Source organism: Muntiacus reevesi, chromosome 2 (genome assembly GCF_963930625.1).
Source record: "Muntiacus reevesi chromosome 2, mMunRee1.1, whole genome shotgun sequence".
Taxonomy (NCBI): domain Eukaryota; kingdom Metazoa; phylum Chordata; class Mammalia; order Artiodactyla; family Cervidae; genus Muntiacus; species Muntiacus reevesi.
The window spans coordinates 139,434,442-139,451,197 of record NC_089250.1 but is presented as its reverse complement, the minus strand read 5'-3'; the positions used below and the strand labels follow the sequence as shown (position 1 = coordinate 139,451,197).

The following is a 16,756-nucleotide window of genomic DNA, read 5'->3' as shown; positions in this document are numbered from 1 at the left end:
GTGTCCAACTCTGTGTGACCCCATAGACGGCAGCCCACCAGGCTCCCGTCCCTGGGATTCTCCAAGCAAGAATACTGAAGTGGGCTGCCATTTCCTTCTCCAGTGCATGAAAGTGAAAAGTGAAAGTGAAGTCGCTCAGTCGTGTCCGACTCTTCGCGACCCTATGGACTGTATCCTACCAGGCTCCTCCGTCCATAGGATTTTCCAGGCAAGAGTATTGGAGTGGGGTGCCATTGCCTTCTCCAACCCGCAGCTCACTAGCTCATCTGAAATAAGCCTTGTAGGCCTGCAAAGCCAAGTGCTTTGGGGGCTCATCTTCCTGGTGCAGCACTCCTGGGTTAGGGAGCCCAGTGATAGGTTCAGACCCCTCACTACTCGGGGAGAACCTCTGTAATTGTAATTGTCCTGTTCATGGGTCTTTTATCTGGGGGTATGATCTTAACTGTGCTATATTTCTGCTTCTCCTATGTATCACATGATTCCATCTTTAGATCTTTAGTTGTTGAAGAACTTTCCCCTTAGACTTCAGGTTGTTCTTATTGATAGTTGCTCTGTAAATCATTGTATTAATCATTTTGTAATGCTTGTGGAAGGAAGTGATCTCAGAGTCTTTCTACTCTGTAATTTTGGATATTCTCCCTTAACTTACTTATTATTCTTATGTGTTGAGTCAACCAAGTATCTGTTCAGTTGGTCCATTTATTAAGTATTTACTGCATGGAGTACTTCTACTCTCAGAACTTTCAGTGAGTTTATTTTTAAAAATACACAAAGGAGAGAATCAGAATTGAAAAATGAATTTCATAATGTAACTGTGTTTTATATGTATATGTATTTAAGTCTCTAATGAAATTCCAATTTGCCCATGACACTGAAATTCTGTTTCTTTTTTTCCCTTTTAGGGAAACACATGTAATTTTCCCTTCTTTCCATATCCTACCACAATGTAATCATCATTAAGAAGATAAAATTATATTTATCATTTGACATAAATTCTGATTTCTACCTTGCCAGCTAAAGTCCAGGAAGAAATTAACCGTGTGGTTGGCAGAAACCGGAGTCCCTGCATGCAGGACAGGAGCCACATGCCCTACACAGATGCTGTGATCCACGAGATCCAGAGATACATTGACCTTGTCCCCAACAACCTACCCCATGCAGCAGCTCAGGACATTAAATTCAGAGAATATCTCATTCCCAAGGTGAGAGGTATTTCATCTATACTCCTCATTAAGGCTCTTGGGTTTCAACTATCACAGCAGTAGATGTATAGATTGCCTAATTGTCTACAGGTATTACATAGTTGTGTCTAAGGTATTTCACCCTCTGACGATATGCTCCTTTCCTTTTAGTTTGTAGATACAGTTTAATAAATATAATAGTGCTCATACTCCCACAGGATTCTCAGTACATTGTTAGACCCATTTTCTGTGTGTTCATTAGGCTACTCTTCTGTCCACTCCTTATTTTCCAGTGTGTTTTATTACTCTTACCACTTAATCAGTAAGCACCTCCCTATCTGTTTCACTTGTCAAAAGATCAATGCAACAGTTTTCTTCCTCCCTACGTGCATTTGAGCTACTGATCCCTTCTGGAAGACCATGCATCCCATCAGGGTGATATTATTGTCACCAACTCAATCAGTTCAGTTCAGTTCAGTTGCTCAGTTGTGTTCAACTCTTTGTGACCCCAAGGACTGCAGCATGCCAGGCCTCCCTGTCCATCACCATCTCCTGGAGTCCACTCAAACTCATGTCCATCGAGTCAGTGAAACCATCCAACCGTTTCATCCTCTGTCATCCCCTTTTCCTCCTACCTTCAATTTTCCCCAGCATCAGGGTCTTTTCGAATGAGTCAGTTCTTTGCATCAGGTGGCTAAAGTATCGGAGTTTCAGCTTAAACATCAGTCCTTCCAATGAACACCCAGGGCTGATCTCCTTTAGGATAGACTGGTTGGATCTCCTTGCAGTCCAAGAGACTCTCAAGAGTCTTCTCCAACAACAGAATACAAAAGCATCATTTATTCAGCGCTCAGCTTTCTTTATAGTCCAACTCTCACATTCATACATGACTACTGGAAAAACCATAGCCTTGACTAGATGGACCTTCGTTGGGGAAGTAGTGTCTCTGCTTTTTATTATGCTGTCTAGGTTGGTCATAACTTTCCTTCCAAGGGGTAAGCATCTTTTTATTTCATGGCTGCGGTCACCACCTGCAGTGATTTTGGAGCCCCGCCAAATGCTGGCAATTTGATCTCTGGTTCCTCTGCCTTTTCTAAAACCAGCTTGAACATCTGGAAGTTCACAGTTCATGTATTGCTGAAGCCTGGCTTGGAGAGTTTTGAGCATTACTTTATTAGCATGTGAGATGAGTGCAATTGTGCGGTAGTTTGAGCATTCTTTGGTATTGGCTTTCTTAGGGATTTTATCCAATGTTTTTGTTTCACAACTGAACTCATCTTGCTCCAACAAGCATACCACCACCACCACCACCACCAACCTTCAGCTCTGAATTCTTCCCTTCCAGTTCTCCACCATGGACCTTCCACCAAATGATCTAGTCTTTCACAGAGAAATTCAGAAGCCATTTTAGGGGTCTTCCTCAACTCCTTTCCACTAGATTTACAAATTTAGCTACATCCACACCCCTTTATTTGCTTTTCATTTTATTGTTGTGGAAGAATGGCTTTCCTTTTATTTAAAGTAAATCTTTCCACTTGTGTCATAGATCTCTTTCCTCTCACTTTTTTATGGTTCCTCTTCAGGTAATCATTTCTTCTTTTTTCTTTATCCTCTCCTTCCCTGCTGGTTCCTTCCATTAGCATTTAAACATACCCAATTCTCTTGCGTCTTAAGGAAAATTTTCCCAAATCCTGACTCCTTCTGTTCAATATAAGTGATGATTCTGGTTTCCTTACTGATCTTAAAAGAAAAATTTTCAACTTTTCACTGTTGAGTATGATATTGAATGTTGGGGTGTCATATATAGCTTGTAGTAGGTTGAGGTACCTTCCCTCTATACCACTTTGTTAAGAGTTTTTATAATAAATGAATGCTGATTTCATCAAATGCTTGTTTTTTTTTTTCTGAATAAACTGAGAGGATTCTATGATTTTTATTCCCCATTTTGTTAATGAGTTCTATCACACCAGTTGATTTATACATGTTGAACCATCCTTGCATCCCTGGTATAAATCCAACGTGCTCATGAATCCACCTGTTACTGTATTCTTCAATTCAGTTTGCTAATATTTTGTTGAGGATTTTTGCATCTACGTTTATCAAGGATTGTTGTTGTTTTTCAGTCCCTAAGTTGTGTCTGACTCTTTTCATCCCCATGGACTGCAGTACGCCAGGCTTCCTTGACTTTCACCATCTCCCAGAATTTGCTCAAATTCATGCGTATTAAGTTGGTGATACTGTCTAACCATCTGATCCTTTGCCGCCCTCTTCTCCTTTTGCCTTCAATCTTTCCCAGCATCAGTTTCTTTTCCAATGACTCGGTTCTTCAAATCACATGGCTAAAGTATTGGAGCTTCAGCTTCGGCATCAGTCCTTCCAATGAACATTCACGGCTGGCTTCCTTTAGGATTGACTGGTTTGATGTCCTTGCAGTCCAAGGGACTTTTCAAGAGTCTTCTCCAACAGCACAATTCAGAAGCATCAATTTTTTGGAATTCAGCCTTCTTTATGGTCCAACTCACACATCCATACATAATTAACTGGAAAAACCATAGGTTCGACTGTACGAACATTTGTTGGCAAAGTGATGTCTCTGGTCTTCATACGCTGTCTAGGTTTATCACAGCTTTTCTTCCAAGGAGCAAGCGTTTTTTAATTTCATGGCTGTGGTCACTGTCTGCAGTGAGTTACTTTGGAGCCCAAGAAAACAAAATCTGTCACTGTTTCCAATTTTCCCCCTTCTATTAGCCATGCTGTGATGGGACCAGATATCAAGGATATTGGTCTATAATTTTCATTTCATGTAATATTCTTTTTGGTTATAATAGAAGGGTAATGTTGGCTTTTCAAAGTTAGTTTCGAAGTGGTCTTTCCTCTTGTATTTTTTGGAAGAGTTTGAGAATTGGTATTCATTTCTCTTTATATATTTGATAGAATTAATCAGTGAAACTGTCTGGTCCTGCACTTTGTGTTTTGGGAGTGTATGATTGCCAATTCAATCTCCTTACTTATGATTCATGTATTCAGATTTCTAATTCTTCATGACTGTTTCTTGATAGGTTGTAGGTTTCTAAGAGTCTGTTTTTTCTAAGTTTTCCAATTTGTTCAGGTATGGTTCATTATATTAATAGGTTGTTATGATTATATGTATTTGTCTGGTATCAGTTGTATTGTTTCCTCTTTTATTTCTGCTTATTTTAGTCTTATTTCTTCTTTTCTTGGTAAGTCTAGCTAAAGGTTTGTTGGGTTTTTTTTTATGGTTTAAAAAAGCCAGCTCTTAGTCTCATTGGGTTTTTTTTTTTTTTTCTTATTGATCTCTGTTTCTTTTATTTACTTTATGATCTCTATTTCCTTCCTTCTGCTGACTTTGAGCTTTATGTTTTCTTCTTTTTCTAGTTCTTTGAGGTGTCAAGTTAGGTTGCTTGTTTGATATCATTCTCATTTCTTAATGTAGGCATTTATCACTGAACTTTTCTCTTAGAACTGCTTTTCCTGACCTCATAAGTTTTGGTATGCCGTGATTACATTTTTTTTTTTTTGTCTCAAGGTACTTTTTGATTCTTTTTTGACTTATTCTTTGATCCATTGATTGTTCAGTAGCATATTGTTTAATATCCACATCTCTGTGAATTTTCCAGTTTTCTTATAATTGATTTCTCAATTTATAATATTTTGTTTGGAAATATACTTGATATGATTTCAGTCTTTTAAAACTTCTTAATATTTGTTTTGTGCCATAACATATGATCTATTCTGGATAATGTTTCATGTGTGCTTGAGGAGAACGTGTTCTATTGCTTTTGGATGGATTGTCCTTATATGTCTATTAAGTGCATTCTACTTTTTAAATTGGAATATTTAGTTTATTGCAATTTAATATAATTACTGATATGGTGGGTTTATATTTGAAAATTCATCATTTGTGCCCTGCTTATCCACCAAGTTCATAATTCTACTCTTCCTCCTTTACTGTTTTCTCTTGGGAATAACTGTACTTTTAAATAACTGGTTTTACTCTCCGACATAAATCACAGTAAGATCTTCCATGACCCACCTCCCAGAATATTGGAAATAAAAGCAAAAATAAACAAATGGGACCTAATGAAAATTAAAAGCTTCTGCACAACAAAGGAAACTATAAGTAAGGTGAAAAGACAGCCCTCAGATTGGGAGAAAATAATAGCAAATGAAGAAACAGACAAAGGATTAATCTCAAAAATATACAAGCAACCCCTGAAGCTCAATTCCAGAAAAATAAATGACCCAATCAAAAAATGGGCCAAAGAACTAAACAGACATTTCTCCAAAGAAGACATACAGATGGCTAACAAACACATGAAAAGATGCTCAACATCACTCATCATCAGAGAAATGCAAATCAAAACCACAATGAGGTACCATTACACGCCAGTCAGAATGGCTGCTATCCAAAAGTCTACAAGCAATAAATGCTGGAGAGGGTGTGGAGAAAAGGGAACCCTCTTACACTGTTGGTGGGAATGCAAACTAGTACAGCCACTATGGAAAACAGTGTGGAGATTTCTTAAAAAACTGGAACTAGAACTGCCATATGACCCAGCAATACCACTCCTGGGCATACACACTGAGGAATCCAGATCTGAAAGAGACACGTGCACCCCAATGTTCATCGCAGCACTGTTTATAATAGCCAGGACATGGAAACAACCTAGATGCCCATCAGCAGATGAATGGATAAGGAAGCTATGGTACATATACACAATGGAATATTAATCAGCCGTTAAAAAGAATTCATTTGAATCAGTTCTAATGAGATGGATGAAACTGGAGCCCATTTTACAGAGTGAAGTAAGCCAGAAAGATAAAGAACATTACAGTATACTAACACATATATATGGAATTTAGAAAGATGGTAACGATGGCCCTATATGCAGGGCAGAAGAAGAGGCGCAGAAGTACAGAACAGACTTTTGAACTCTGTGGGAGAAGGTGAGGGTGGGATGTTTCAAAAGAACAGCATGTATATTATCTGTGGTGAAACAGACCACCAGCCCAGGTGGGATGCATGAGTCAAGTGCTCGGGCCTGGTGCACTGGGAAGACCCAGAGGAATCGGGTGGAGAGGGAGGTGGGATGGGGGACCGGGATGGGGAATACGTGTAACTCTATGGCTGATTCATATCAATGTATGACAAAACCCACTGAAAAAAAAAAAAACTGGTTTTTTGTTTGTCCCTCTTTTTTATATCTCTCTACTTCTCGTTTCTTGCCTTCCTCTGGATTAGTATATATTTTTTTTCAGGATTGTAAGTATCTGTTGTCATTGAACTATTTTTTAAATGATTTCTCTTGAGATTACAATATGTATCCTTAAATTTTTACAGTCTTCTTAAAATTAAACTATTAAATTAAAAAATACAGGAACACTGCAGTCATATATGACTATTTAACCTGTTCCTCTTCCTTTATACCAAAGTTATTACATGTATAATACCTATGTATATTATAAAGCTGCCATTAGTGTTATAATTTTTGCTTTAAGCAGGGTTGGCAAACATCTCTTTAAGAGGTCACATAGTGATACAGATTTTGTGGACCATGTGGCCTCAATCTGCCATTGTAGAATAAAGGTAACCATAGATAATACTTTAAGAAATAGGCAGGGAAGTATTTGTTTACAACAGGTGGGTATCTGGATATAGATTACCAGGGTATAAGTTAACTGGGTATAAGTTTTTTCTTTTTAGCACTTTAAATATTTCATTTAAGTATTAAATGAAATCAATATTAAATATTAAATGAAATAATTTTAAATATTTCATTCAAAAATATTCCATATTTTTATTTTCTGGGTCAAGTATTTTCTGGTGAGTAGTCAGCAGTCATTTGAATTCTTGTTCTTGTGTAGGTAATGGGGCATTTTTCTTTGACTGTCTTCAAGTTTTCTCTGTGTATTTGACTATACTTTAACTACAATATATTTATGTTTAAGTCTGGTTTTGTTTTTATTTATTCTATTTGTCTACATTGTAGATGTCTACATTTTCTTCATTATTTTCTCAATTTTTTTTTGCCCATTCTCTCTTAATTATTTTCTTTCTTTTTTTGGTACTCCAATCACCTTATGGTGTTGTTGAAAATGTTCCTTAGGTTCTGTTTGCTTATTTGCTTTCAATTTTTTCCTTCCCTCCAGACTGAAAAAAGTTTTATTGATTTATCTTCTATTTCACCAACTTTTTCTTTCAAACTATTGTAAAGTCTATTTAATAATTAATCTAATCAACCATAAATTTTAGTTTTGGAATTTCCATTTGGGTTCTCTTTACAATTTATATTTTGATCACTCATTCATTAACATTTTACTTTATGTTGAGACATTTTTTCATTTCCTTGACTATAATAGTTATGATTATAAATTCAAAATTTGACCATGATTCAAAACTCTTATCTGTTTATTCCATTTTCGCTATTGTTATTTTAGTGCTAGTGTTGTTCTTCTTTTTCTCTTGTGTATGGGTCACATTTTCTTGGTGCGTGTGTGTATGTATCTGTGTCCTACATATTTTTAATGATATATCGCAGGGACTCGTGATTCATTTATGTCCTTTGAGGAACATCAATCTTTGTTTACTTGCTTGTTTTAGCAGGTCGTTAACTATGCTGTTCTCAACTCAAAATTCTGAGTTTTAAATTTAGTTTTTTTAACTTTAGGGTAGTTATCTGGAATTTATTCCACACGTAATTCAAGGATTATAGGATTGTCAGAGATTTGGGATATTTCATACAGGGAATTTAAGGGTCCTCTTCTCTGGCTCTTTCTTTTATGGTATTACCCCCCGCCCCCTCTTTTTTTTTGGTTTCTGTGCAGTAGGTACAGCTGAATGTTGTCATTGATTCTTTAAAGCAGTGAGACGTGGCTTATGGCCATGTTCTAGTCACTCAATATTTTGTTGTCTGAGACCTGTCCTCATGATAACATCTTTAAAGTGGAAAACTCACCCAGTATCTTTTTGTCTTCTCAAGTGTTTTCTACACTTCAGTATTTTCATGCTTTTGGCTACCTTGCAGAATGTGTGTGTTTGTGTTTATTTCACAGTTTATAATTACTGTCTGTTGGAAAGTTCTTCCAATAGGGGCTTCTCAGCTGTTACTCTATTGATAAGTCTCTAAATTCACTAACATTTTCTTTTGCAGTCTCTAATGTTTTTAATTCAATCCTATAAAAATTTCATTTCTAGAATTTCTATTTTTATAGTTTTAAATCTCTGTTGAGATTTCTCATTTGTTCTTTTTTTGTTATTAATTATTCCTTTAAGAACTTGGATATACTTATGATAGATGGTTTGTAATTCTTGTGTAGTTCTTAGATAATTTTAACATCTAGGATAATATGGGTTTTACTTCTATTGGCTATTTTTCTTCAAATTTGGGTCACATTTCCTTCATTTCATATTTATTTTTTGTTTTCTGTTGTATAGTGAATGTTCTGAACGATGTCTTACAGGGAATCTGGAATACCTTTTCTTTAAAGGGCACTGAATTTTATTTTGAAAGGCAGCTAAATTACTGACAGATGTCTTTTAGTCTCTTAAGCTTACTATAATTGTCATTGTGATTTAATTTCAATGTTTGATTTAATCTTAGGGCATGACCATTAGTCCAGGGTGGGTTCTTTAATCCAACAATTTAGAATTAGGGGATCAATCATGATAGAAAATCTGAGTTGCCAGGAAAGTTCTTTCCACTCTCACTGGGATGGAACCTCAACTTCTCTGTCACTGTACAGTATCTGGTATCCACCTTCAGTTCTCACCTCCCCAGCAGTCATACTCTAATTGGGGTCCTGAAGCTGCCCAACCCACAGATATGAATGTACAGAGGATGGTCTTGTATACTTTTGAGTTTGTCCCTGTTTATAGATTCTTCCTGACTTGTGTCCTTCCTCATTAGTTGTAGGCATCAGGCATTGATCTCTGTCTCCTTAGCTCAGAAAGGGTCTCACTTTGCTTGGCTACCACCTCCCTGCACTCTAGGAGGAAAGTGTTCTCAGAAGTGTATTAGGAGTGAATATAGGGCCTACCTAATTCCTCTTTATTAAAGTATCACAATCCTGGATTGCCTCTTGTTCAATGCTGGAAAGCTGTTACTTCATGTTTTTCCCCTGTAGATTTCAGAAAGTATTATTTATTTGGCTGCACTGGGCCTTCATTGCTGCATGTGGGCTCTCTTTAGTTGCGGTGAGCAGAGGCTAGTCTCTAGTGTGGTGCCTGGGCTTCTCATTGCAGTGGCTTGTCTTGTTGCAGCATGCAGGCTGTAGAGCATGTGGGCTCAGTAGTTGTGGTGCACGGACTTTGTTGCCCTGAGGCATGTGGGTTGTTCCCTGACCAGGGATCAAACCCATGTCCTGTGGCAGGCAGATTCTTCACCACTGGACCAACAGGGAAGTCCTCCTCTCTGTATTTATATTTATTTCAGGTTTGTGAGGGCAACTCAAAAGCAGTTGCTCTGTTATACCTTGAAGTACATGGTCCCATCTTCCTCAGTTGGGAAGATCCCTGGGAGAAGGAAATGGTAACCCAGTCCAGTATTCTTGCCTGGGAAATCTCACGGACAGTGTGGCCTGGCAGGCTACAGTCCATGGGGTCGCAGAGAATCAGACACAACTCAGCGACTAAACAGCAACAGATGGTCCCATCATCCAGGATAAATTTTTTGTCACTAATTAACTTATATGAAAGCCTTTGTAGTGTGGCCATACTATCTTCCTGTACTTCATGCTCAAGGCATATATCTAAGTCCACCCAGGTCAGAAAATGAATCACAGGAGTTGCTGTGTCATAAGGAAGAGGTTCAGGAAAGACTGAAACTTCAGTTTGTCCTTTATTCCACTCAGTTCAGTTACTCATTCATGACCAAGTCTTTGCAACCCCATGGACTGCAGCATGCCAGGCCTCCCTGTCCATCACCATCTCCTGGAGCTTGCTCAAACTCATGTCCATTGAGTCAGTGATGCCATCCAACCACCTCACCCTCTGTCGTCCCCTTCTCCTCCTGCTTTCAATCTTTCCTAGCATCAGGGTCTTTTCGAATGAGTCAGTTGTTGTCATCAGGTGGCCAAAGTATTGGAGTTTCTGCTTCAGTCCTGCCAATGAACTTTCAGGACTGATTTCCTTCAGGGTTGACTGGTTTGATCTTGCAGTTCAAGGATCTCTCAAGAGTCTTCTCCAACACCACGTTCAAAAGCATCAATTCATCGATGCTCAACATTCTTTGTGGTCCAGCTCTATACTTGACTACTGGAAAAACGATTGTTTTGACTGGATGAACCGTTGTCAGCAAAGTAATATCTCTGGTTTTTAATATGTTGTCTAGGTTGATCATAGCTTTTCTTCCATGGACTAAGCATCTTTTAATTTCATGGCTGCAAGTCACAATCTGCAGTGATTTTGGAGCCCAAGAAAACAAAGTCTGTCACTGTTTCCATTGTTTCCCCATCTATTTGTCATGAAGTGATGGAACTGGATGCCCTGACCTTCGTTTTTGAATGTTGAGTTTTAAGCCAGGTGTTTCATCTTTCACTTTCATCAAGAAGCTCTTTAGTTCCTCTTCACTTTCTGCCATAAGTGTGGTATCTGCGTATCTGAGGTTATTGATATTTCTCCTGGCAATCTTGATTCTTTTATTTATTTTCATACATGGAAATGATGGTCTGTCTTTCAATTCATGATGTTTTGGAGTGAGAACTATATCATGTATTTGGAAAGGCCATACAGTATACCAGAAGGTATTCAGATGAATCTGAATTTGAATTTTGTCTCTGTATTATTATGATCCCAAGATATTGTGAATAAAATCATTGTTATCATAACGGTAGCAAAATTTTTATTTATTGAACATTTTAGCTTGTGGTAATAGCCTCTGTTTAAAAAGTATTTCTTATATTATCTCATTATATAATAAAATAATGCAAATTTATTGTTTATGCTTTTTTGTTTTTGTTAGTTTAGTTTTTTTGGCATGCTGAGTGACTTGTGGGATCTCAGTTCCCCAACCAGGGATTAAACCTAAGCTACAGATTGAACCCTAGACACCAGGGAACTCTGTTTATATTTTACTTGTGATGAAAATGAGGCATGCAAATGTTAAAAAAAACTTGCCTATAGTCACAGAGATTAATTTAATAGAGAAAAATGTTCAATTGATTCTAAAAACTAAACTCTAAATCATTATGTTACATGGTATCTCTGAGTTTAGGATAAACCTTACAAGAAACCAGAAATGCCATCTTATTTCCAGAAGAATATTCAACAAATACATTGAAAAAACAGCAGGAGGAGGGAATGCTTACCAGTGTCTCATCTTAGTAGGAGAAGAAAATAGGTTTCAAAAATATGGCCACTCATGTAGTTTTCTTTTTTCCCCCTTGGAATAAGTTTTTATTTTTTAAATTTTATTTATTTATTTATTTTTAATTTATTTTTATTAGTTGGAGGCTAATTACTTTACAATTATAGTGGTCTTTGCCATACATTGACATAAATCAGCCATAGATTTACATGTGTTCCCCATCCTGATCCCCCCTCCCACCTCCCTCCCCACCCGATCCCTCTGGGCCTTCCCAGTGTACCAGCCCCGAGCACTTGTCTCATGCATCCAACCTGGACTGGTGATCTGTTTCACCCTAGGTAATATACATGTTTCGACGCTGTTCTCTCAAAACATCCCACCCTCGCCTTCTCCCACAGAGTGCAAAAGTCTGTTCTGTATATCTGTGTCTCTTTTTCTGTTTTGCATATAGGGTTATCATTACCATCTTTCTAAATTCCATATATATGCGTTAGTATACTGTATTGGTCTTTATCATTCTGACTTACTTCACTCTGTATAATGGGCTCCAGTTTCATCCATCTCATTAGAACTGATTCAAATGAATTCTTTTTAACGGCTGAGTAATATTCCTTGGTGTATATGTACCTTAGCTTCCTTATCCATTCGTCTGCTGATGGGCATCTAGGTTGTTTCCATGTCCTGGCTATTATAAACAGTGTTGTGATGAACATTGGGGTGCATGTGTCTCTTTCAGATCTGGTTTCCTCGGTGTGTATGCCCAGAAGTGGGATTGCTGGGTCATATGGCAGTTCTATTTCCAGTTTTTAAGGGATCTCCACACTGTTCTCCATAGCAGCTGTATTAGTTTGCATTCCCACCAACAGTGTAAGAGGGTTCCCTTTTCTCCACACCCTTTCCAGCATTTATTGCTTGTAGACTTTTGGATAGCAGCCATTCTGACTGGCATGTAATGGTACCTCACTGAAGTTTTGATTTGCATTTCTCTGATAATGAGTGATGTTGATCATCTTTTCATGTGTTTGCTAGCCATCTGTATGTCTTCTTTGGAGAAATGTCTGTTTAGTTCTTTGGCCCATTTTTTGATTGGGTCATTTATTTTTCTGGAATTGAGCTTCAGGGGTTGCTTGTATATTTTTGAGATTAATCCTTTGTCTGTTTCTTCATTTGCTATTATTTTCTCCCAATCTGAGGGCTGTCATTTCACCTTACTTATAGTTTCCTTTGTTGTGCAAAAGCTTTTAATTTTCATTAGGTCCCATTTGTTTATTTTTGCTTTTATTTCCAATATTCTGGGAGGTGGGTCATAGAGGATTCTGTTGTGATTTATGTCAGAGAGTGTCTTGAAGAAGATGTCATATTTGATTCCAAAGAGAAAGAGCTAGATTTTCAGTGACATCAGCACGTTTAAACAGCATGGCTTTTTTATTTGGTCAAGAAAAATGAAGCTCCTTTAATTTACTGGAAAGCAACTGCAACAGATAGGCGTCAAGCTGAAGATGATGGTCTTGGAGTCAGGTTTTAACAGTGCCCTGAACTGACATTATAGGATTTTTTTTTTAATTTTTAATTTTTTCAGTGGGTTTTGTCATACATTGATATGAATCAGCCATAGAGTTACACGTATTTCCCATCCTGATCCCCCCTCCCACCTCCCTCTCCACCCGATTCCTCTGGGTCTTCCCAGTGCACCAGGCCTGAGCACTTGTCTCATGCATCCCACCTGGGCTGGTGATCTGTTTCACCATAGATAATATACATGCTGTTCTTTCGAAACATCCCACCCTCACCTTCTCCCACAGAGTTCAAAAGTCTGTTCTGTACTTCTGTGTCTCTTTTTCTGTTTTGCATATAGGGTTATCGTTACCATCTTTTTAAATTCCATATATATATGTGTTAGTATGCTGTAATGTTCTTTACCTTTCTGGCTTACTTCACTCTGTATAATGGGCTCCAGTTTCATCCATCTCATTAGAACTGATTCAAATGAATTCTTTTTAATAGCTGAGTAATATTCCTTGGTGTATATGTACCACAGCTTCCTTATCCATTCGTCTGCTGATGGGCATCTAGGTTGCTTCCATGTCCTGGCTATTATAAACAGTGCTGTGATGAACATTGGGGTGCACGTGTCTCTTTCAGATCTGGTTTCCTCGGTGTGTATGCCCAGAACATTATAGGATTTAAGACCAGTTAGACTCGGTCATTGGGGTTCCCTGGTGGCTCAGACAGTAAAGAATCTGCCTGCAATGAGGGAGACCTAGGTTCGATCCCTGGATTGGAAAGATTCCCTGGAGGAGGGCACGGCACTCCATAATTCTTGCCTGGAGAATCCCCATGGACTGAGGAGCCTGGTGGGCTACAGTCCATGGGGTTGCAAAGAGTCGGACATGACTGCGTGACTAAGCACAGCACAGGCTTGGTCATTAATTTGTTCTCTGACATGGAAAGAATAACTTTTTTGTATGTGCCTCAGTCATCTCATCTACAAAAGGAAAGGATTAGACAAGGTATTTTTTTTCAAGCACCATGACCATTTTTATAATCTCGTTAATCTGTTTGTTTTTATCTCAGGGCACAACCATATTAACATCTCTGACTTCTGTCCTGCACGATGGCAAGGAGTTTCCCAACCCAGAGCAGTTTGATCCTGGTCACTTCCTGGATAAAAGTGGTAACTTTAAGAAGAGTGACTACTTCATGGCTTTTTCAGCAGGCAAGCATGCTTCATTTTTGCCTGTACATCAGTGGTGAAAGGAGAGAAGGAAGGGCTTTGCATGGAGGCTAGTCTGGGCTGGACAAATTGTCATTTGCATGAGGCCAGAGGCACCACTCCCAAAGTGCAGATAATTTCTCACTGGATTGGAGGCTGTATTTCCTGACTTCTGCTCTCTTACCCAGTGCTGAGTATTCTAAGAGCTCCTCCTAGATGTCTAGTTCCACTGCGACTTTTCTCCCCTGCCCTGAGAAGTCAATTCTCTCAATGAAGTCAATTCACTCAATGAATGAGTCAATTCACTCAATGTAGTCTACATACCTTATATGCAGTAGACTCATGCTCACTCAGGTCCAGAGATACAAATGTGAGTAACAGACACATCCTTCCTCTAAGAAAGAGGAATGCAGGTTAAAGGCAAGTATACTCCAGAGAGAAAATACTCTTCAAAGGGCTTCTGTCGGCCCCCAGAGAGAGAAGCCCCTGAATGTTGCATTTTGAGGGACAGGGCAGAGGGCAGAGTAGTTGGAGAATAAAAGAAGTTTTCTTGCAGGAAGAAATATTTTATATTTAGTATCTTCCTTTAGTTTGTTAGGGTCCTTGAAAGAAAGAGGTAGCATACTTCAGACTGTTTAATGAACAGACTGTTTTCAGAGGTGTGGACATGATTAAGGGAAGTGGCAAGGAGTGGTCGAGGATTCATGGATGAGCATCAGCAGGATGATGTTACCATCCTATGTCGGAAGGGTAGGGAGGTGGAGGATATTGCTGAAACTCAAGCAGATTTTTAGCAAAGAGAGAATGGATGCCTCAGCAGGAGATGGGTCTGTAGATTGGAGAATACAGCCACTGCTGAAACTGTGGCCTGGCAGGCTGGGACTGAGGGAGGACATACTGTAACCTTCTCAATGTTTAATCCTCTGAGTTTACTCACAGTGAAGAAGGTAGCTAACTACTGGAGTTATGCATTCCAAATAAATCAACTTCCTAAACACAGAGTAGGTGCAAAAGAAAAACAAACAGAATTGATCTGGGAAGATGGAGAAACATCCCCAGACTATGAACAATGTCCAGAGGTGATTGCATAGAGAGACCCTGCTTATCTCCTTAAGTTCTTCCTGTATTTTGGGTCCACTGTTGCATAATGAGCCTGCTCAAAATTTCTGCTCAATTTACAGGGTTTGTGGGATTGCTTTTGTACTGACACTGTGCTACCATTTTAAGATCTAAGGCTTTACCTTATGAGCTTATATTCCAGTGTGTGGGTCAGAGGCATAATTGCGATTTCATGTGAAATATTCTGTATTAGAAGCATTAATAATTAATAATAATACTCCCAGTGAGTGAGTAAATTATATCTCCCTAGATAGATCAAAGAAGTTTGTATGGAATAAATGACACCTGTGCTGTATCTAGAAGGATGTAGAGAATCTCAGCTGGCAGAGCTGAGGGGATGAGTATTTCAGTTGGAGGAATGATTGGAAATTCCTGACACTTGAAATAGTTTATGTGTCTGGGGCTTGGTGAGCATGTAGTAATACTTGTGTCTAGATTGTGACATTTCTTTTTATACCTGATATGGGTAAACTCTTAAAATAGTGTTAATACAGGGACATGCAAGGTCAAGATTTTTTTAGGACTCAGATGAGGAGAAATAAACCTGTTGTTGAGACTTGGGTTGGAGGTAGATGGAAAGGCTATAGTGTGCCTCATGCCAATTGGGATGAGTGTGTGTGTGTATATATGCCTGTGTGTGTGTGTATGTTTGTGTGTGTGTGTATATCTGTGTGTGTGTGTTAGTGTAGAAAAATGTCGCTGGCCACCCTCAGGAAAGCAATTCCAATGTGGGTGTACAGAACAGATTTTTAAAAACATATTAAATAGAATGTACACAGAAATATGTTCTGATGGAATGAAGCAGACCAGATTTTGGTGTAAATAGGAGAAGCCATTGGTTATTTGGTCTTTCCTTAGTTTATGTATTTATTTACTCTATTCTTTCATTTCGTATTTATCTACACCTCCCTGTGCACTAGGTCAAATGAGAATTATATGGATATTTCACTTATATGTCTTTTTTAGGAAAAAGAGTTTGTGTTGGAGAAGGCTTGGCACGCATGGAGCTGTTTTTACTCCTGGTCAGCATTTTACAGCATTTTACCTTGAAACCTCTGGTTGATCCGAAGAACATTGACACTACACCACTTCTGAAAGGGGTGGGCTCTATACCACACTTCTACGAGGTCTGTTTCATTCCAATATGAAGAAAGGGCCGCTGCCAGATTGCAATGAGCTTCTTCAGCTCTATCTGCACAAACTGATGCTCTTTGCCCTTGCTTTTAGCTATGGTCCACCTCTCCCTAATGTCAGGAGTGACATTCCTGAGTCCTGTCTCTTCTGATTTTCCATAAGATTCAGTTCAAGTTTTGCTTCATGAAATATAGCTCACTGTTTTGCCTTCAATAAAATGTTTTTTGTAATTCTATCCTGAGATCTTAAGCTGTATCTCATCTACAGTGGAAAGGTACCCTACA

The 16,756-nt window shown here is 38.5% G+C and overlaps 1 protein-coding gene across 3 annotated transcripts in view; it reads left to right on the top strand.

The window, feature by feature from the left end:
* LOC136158250 (cytochrome P450 2C21-like) overlaps positions 1-16,486 on the top strand; it is a 45,168-nt gene extending 28,682 nt beyond the window's left edge. For all 3 annotated transcript variants that reach the window (XM_065920043.1, XM_065920046.1, XM_065920045.1), the window contains 3 exons: positions 1,015-1,202; positions 14,081-14,222; positions 16,305-16,486. In XM_065920043.1, coding sequence (XP_065776115.1) covers positions 1,015-1,202; positions 14,081-14,222; positions 16,305-16,486 — 512 coding nt within the window. The remainder of the gene's footprint in view (positions 1-1,014; positions 1,203-14,080; positions 14,223-16,304) is intronic.
* Positions 16,487-16,756: the final 270 nt, after the last annotated feature.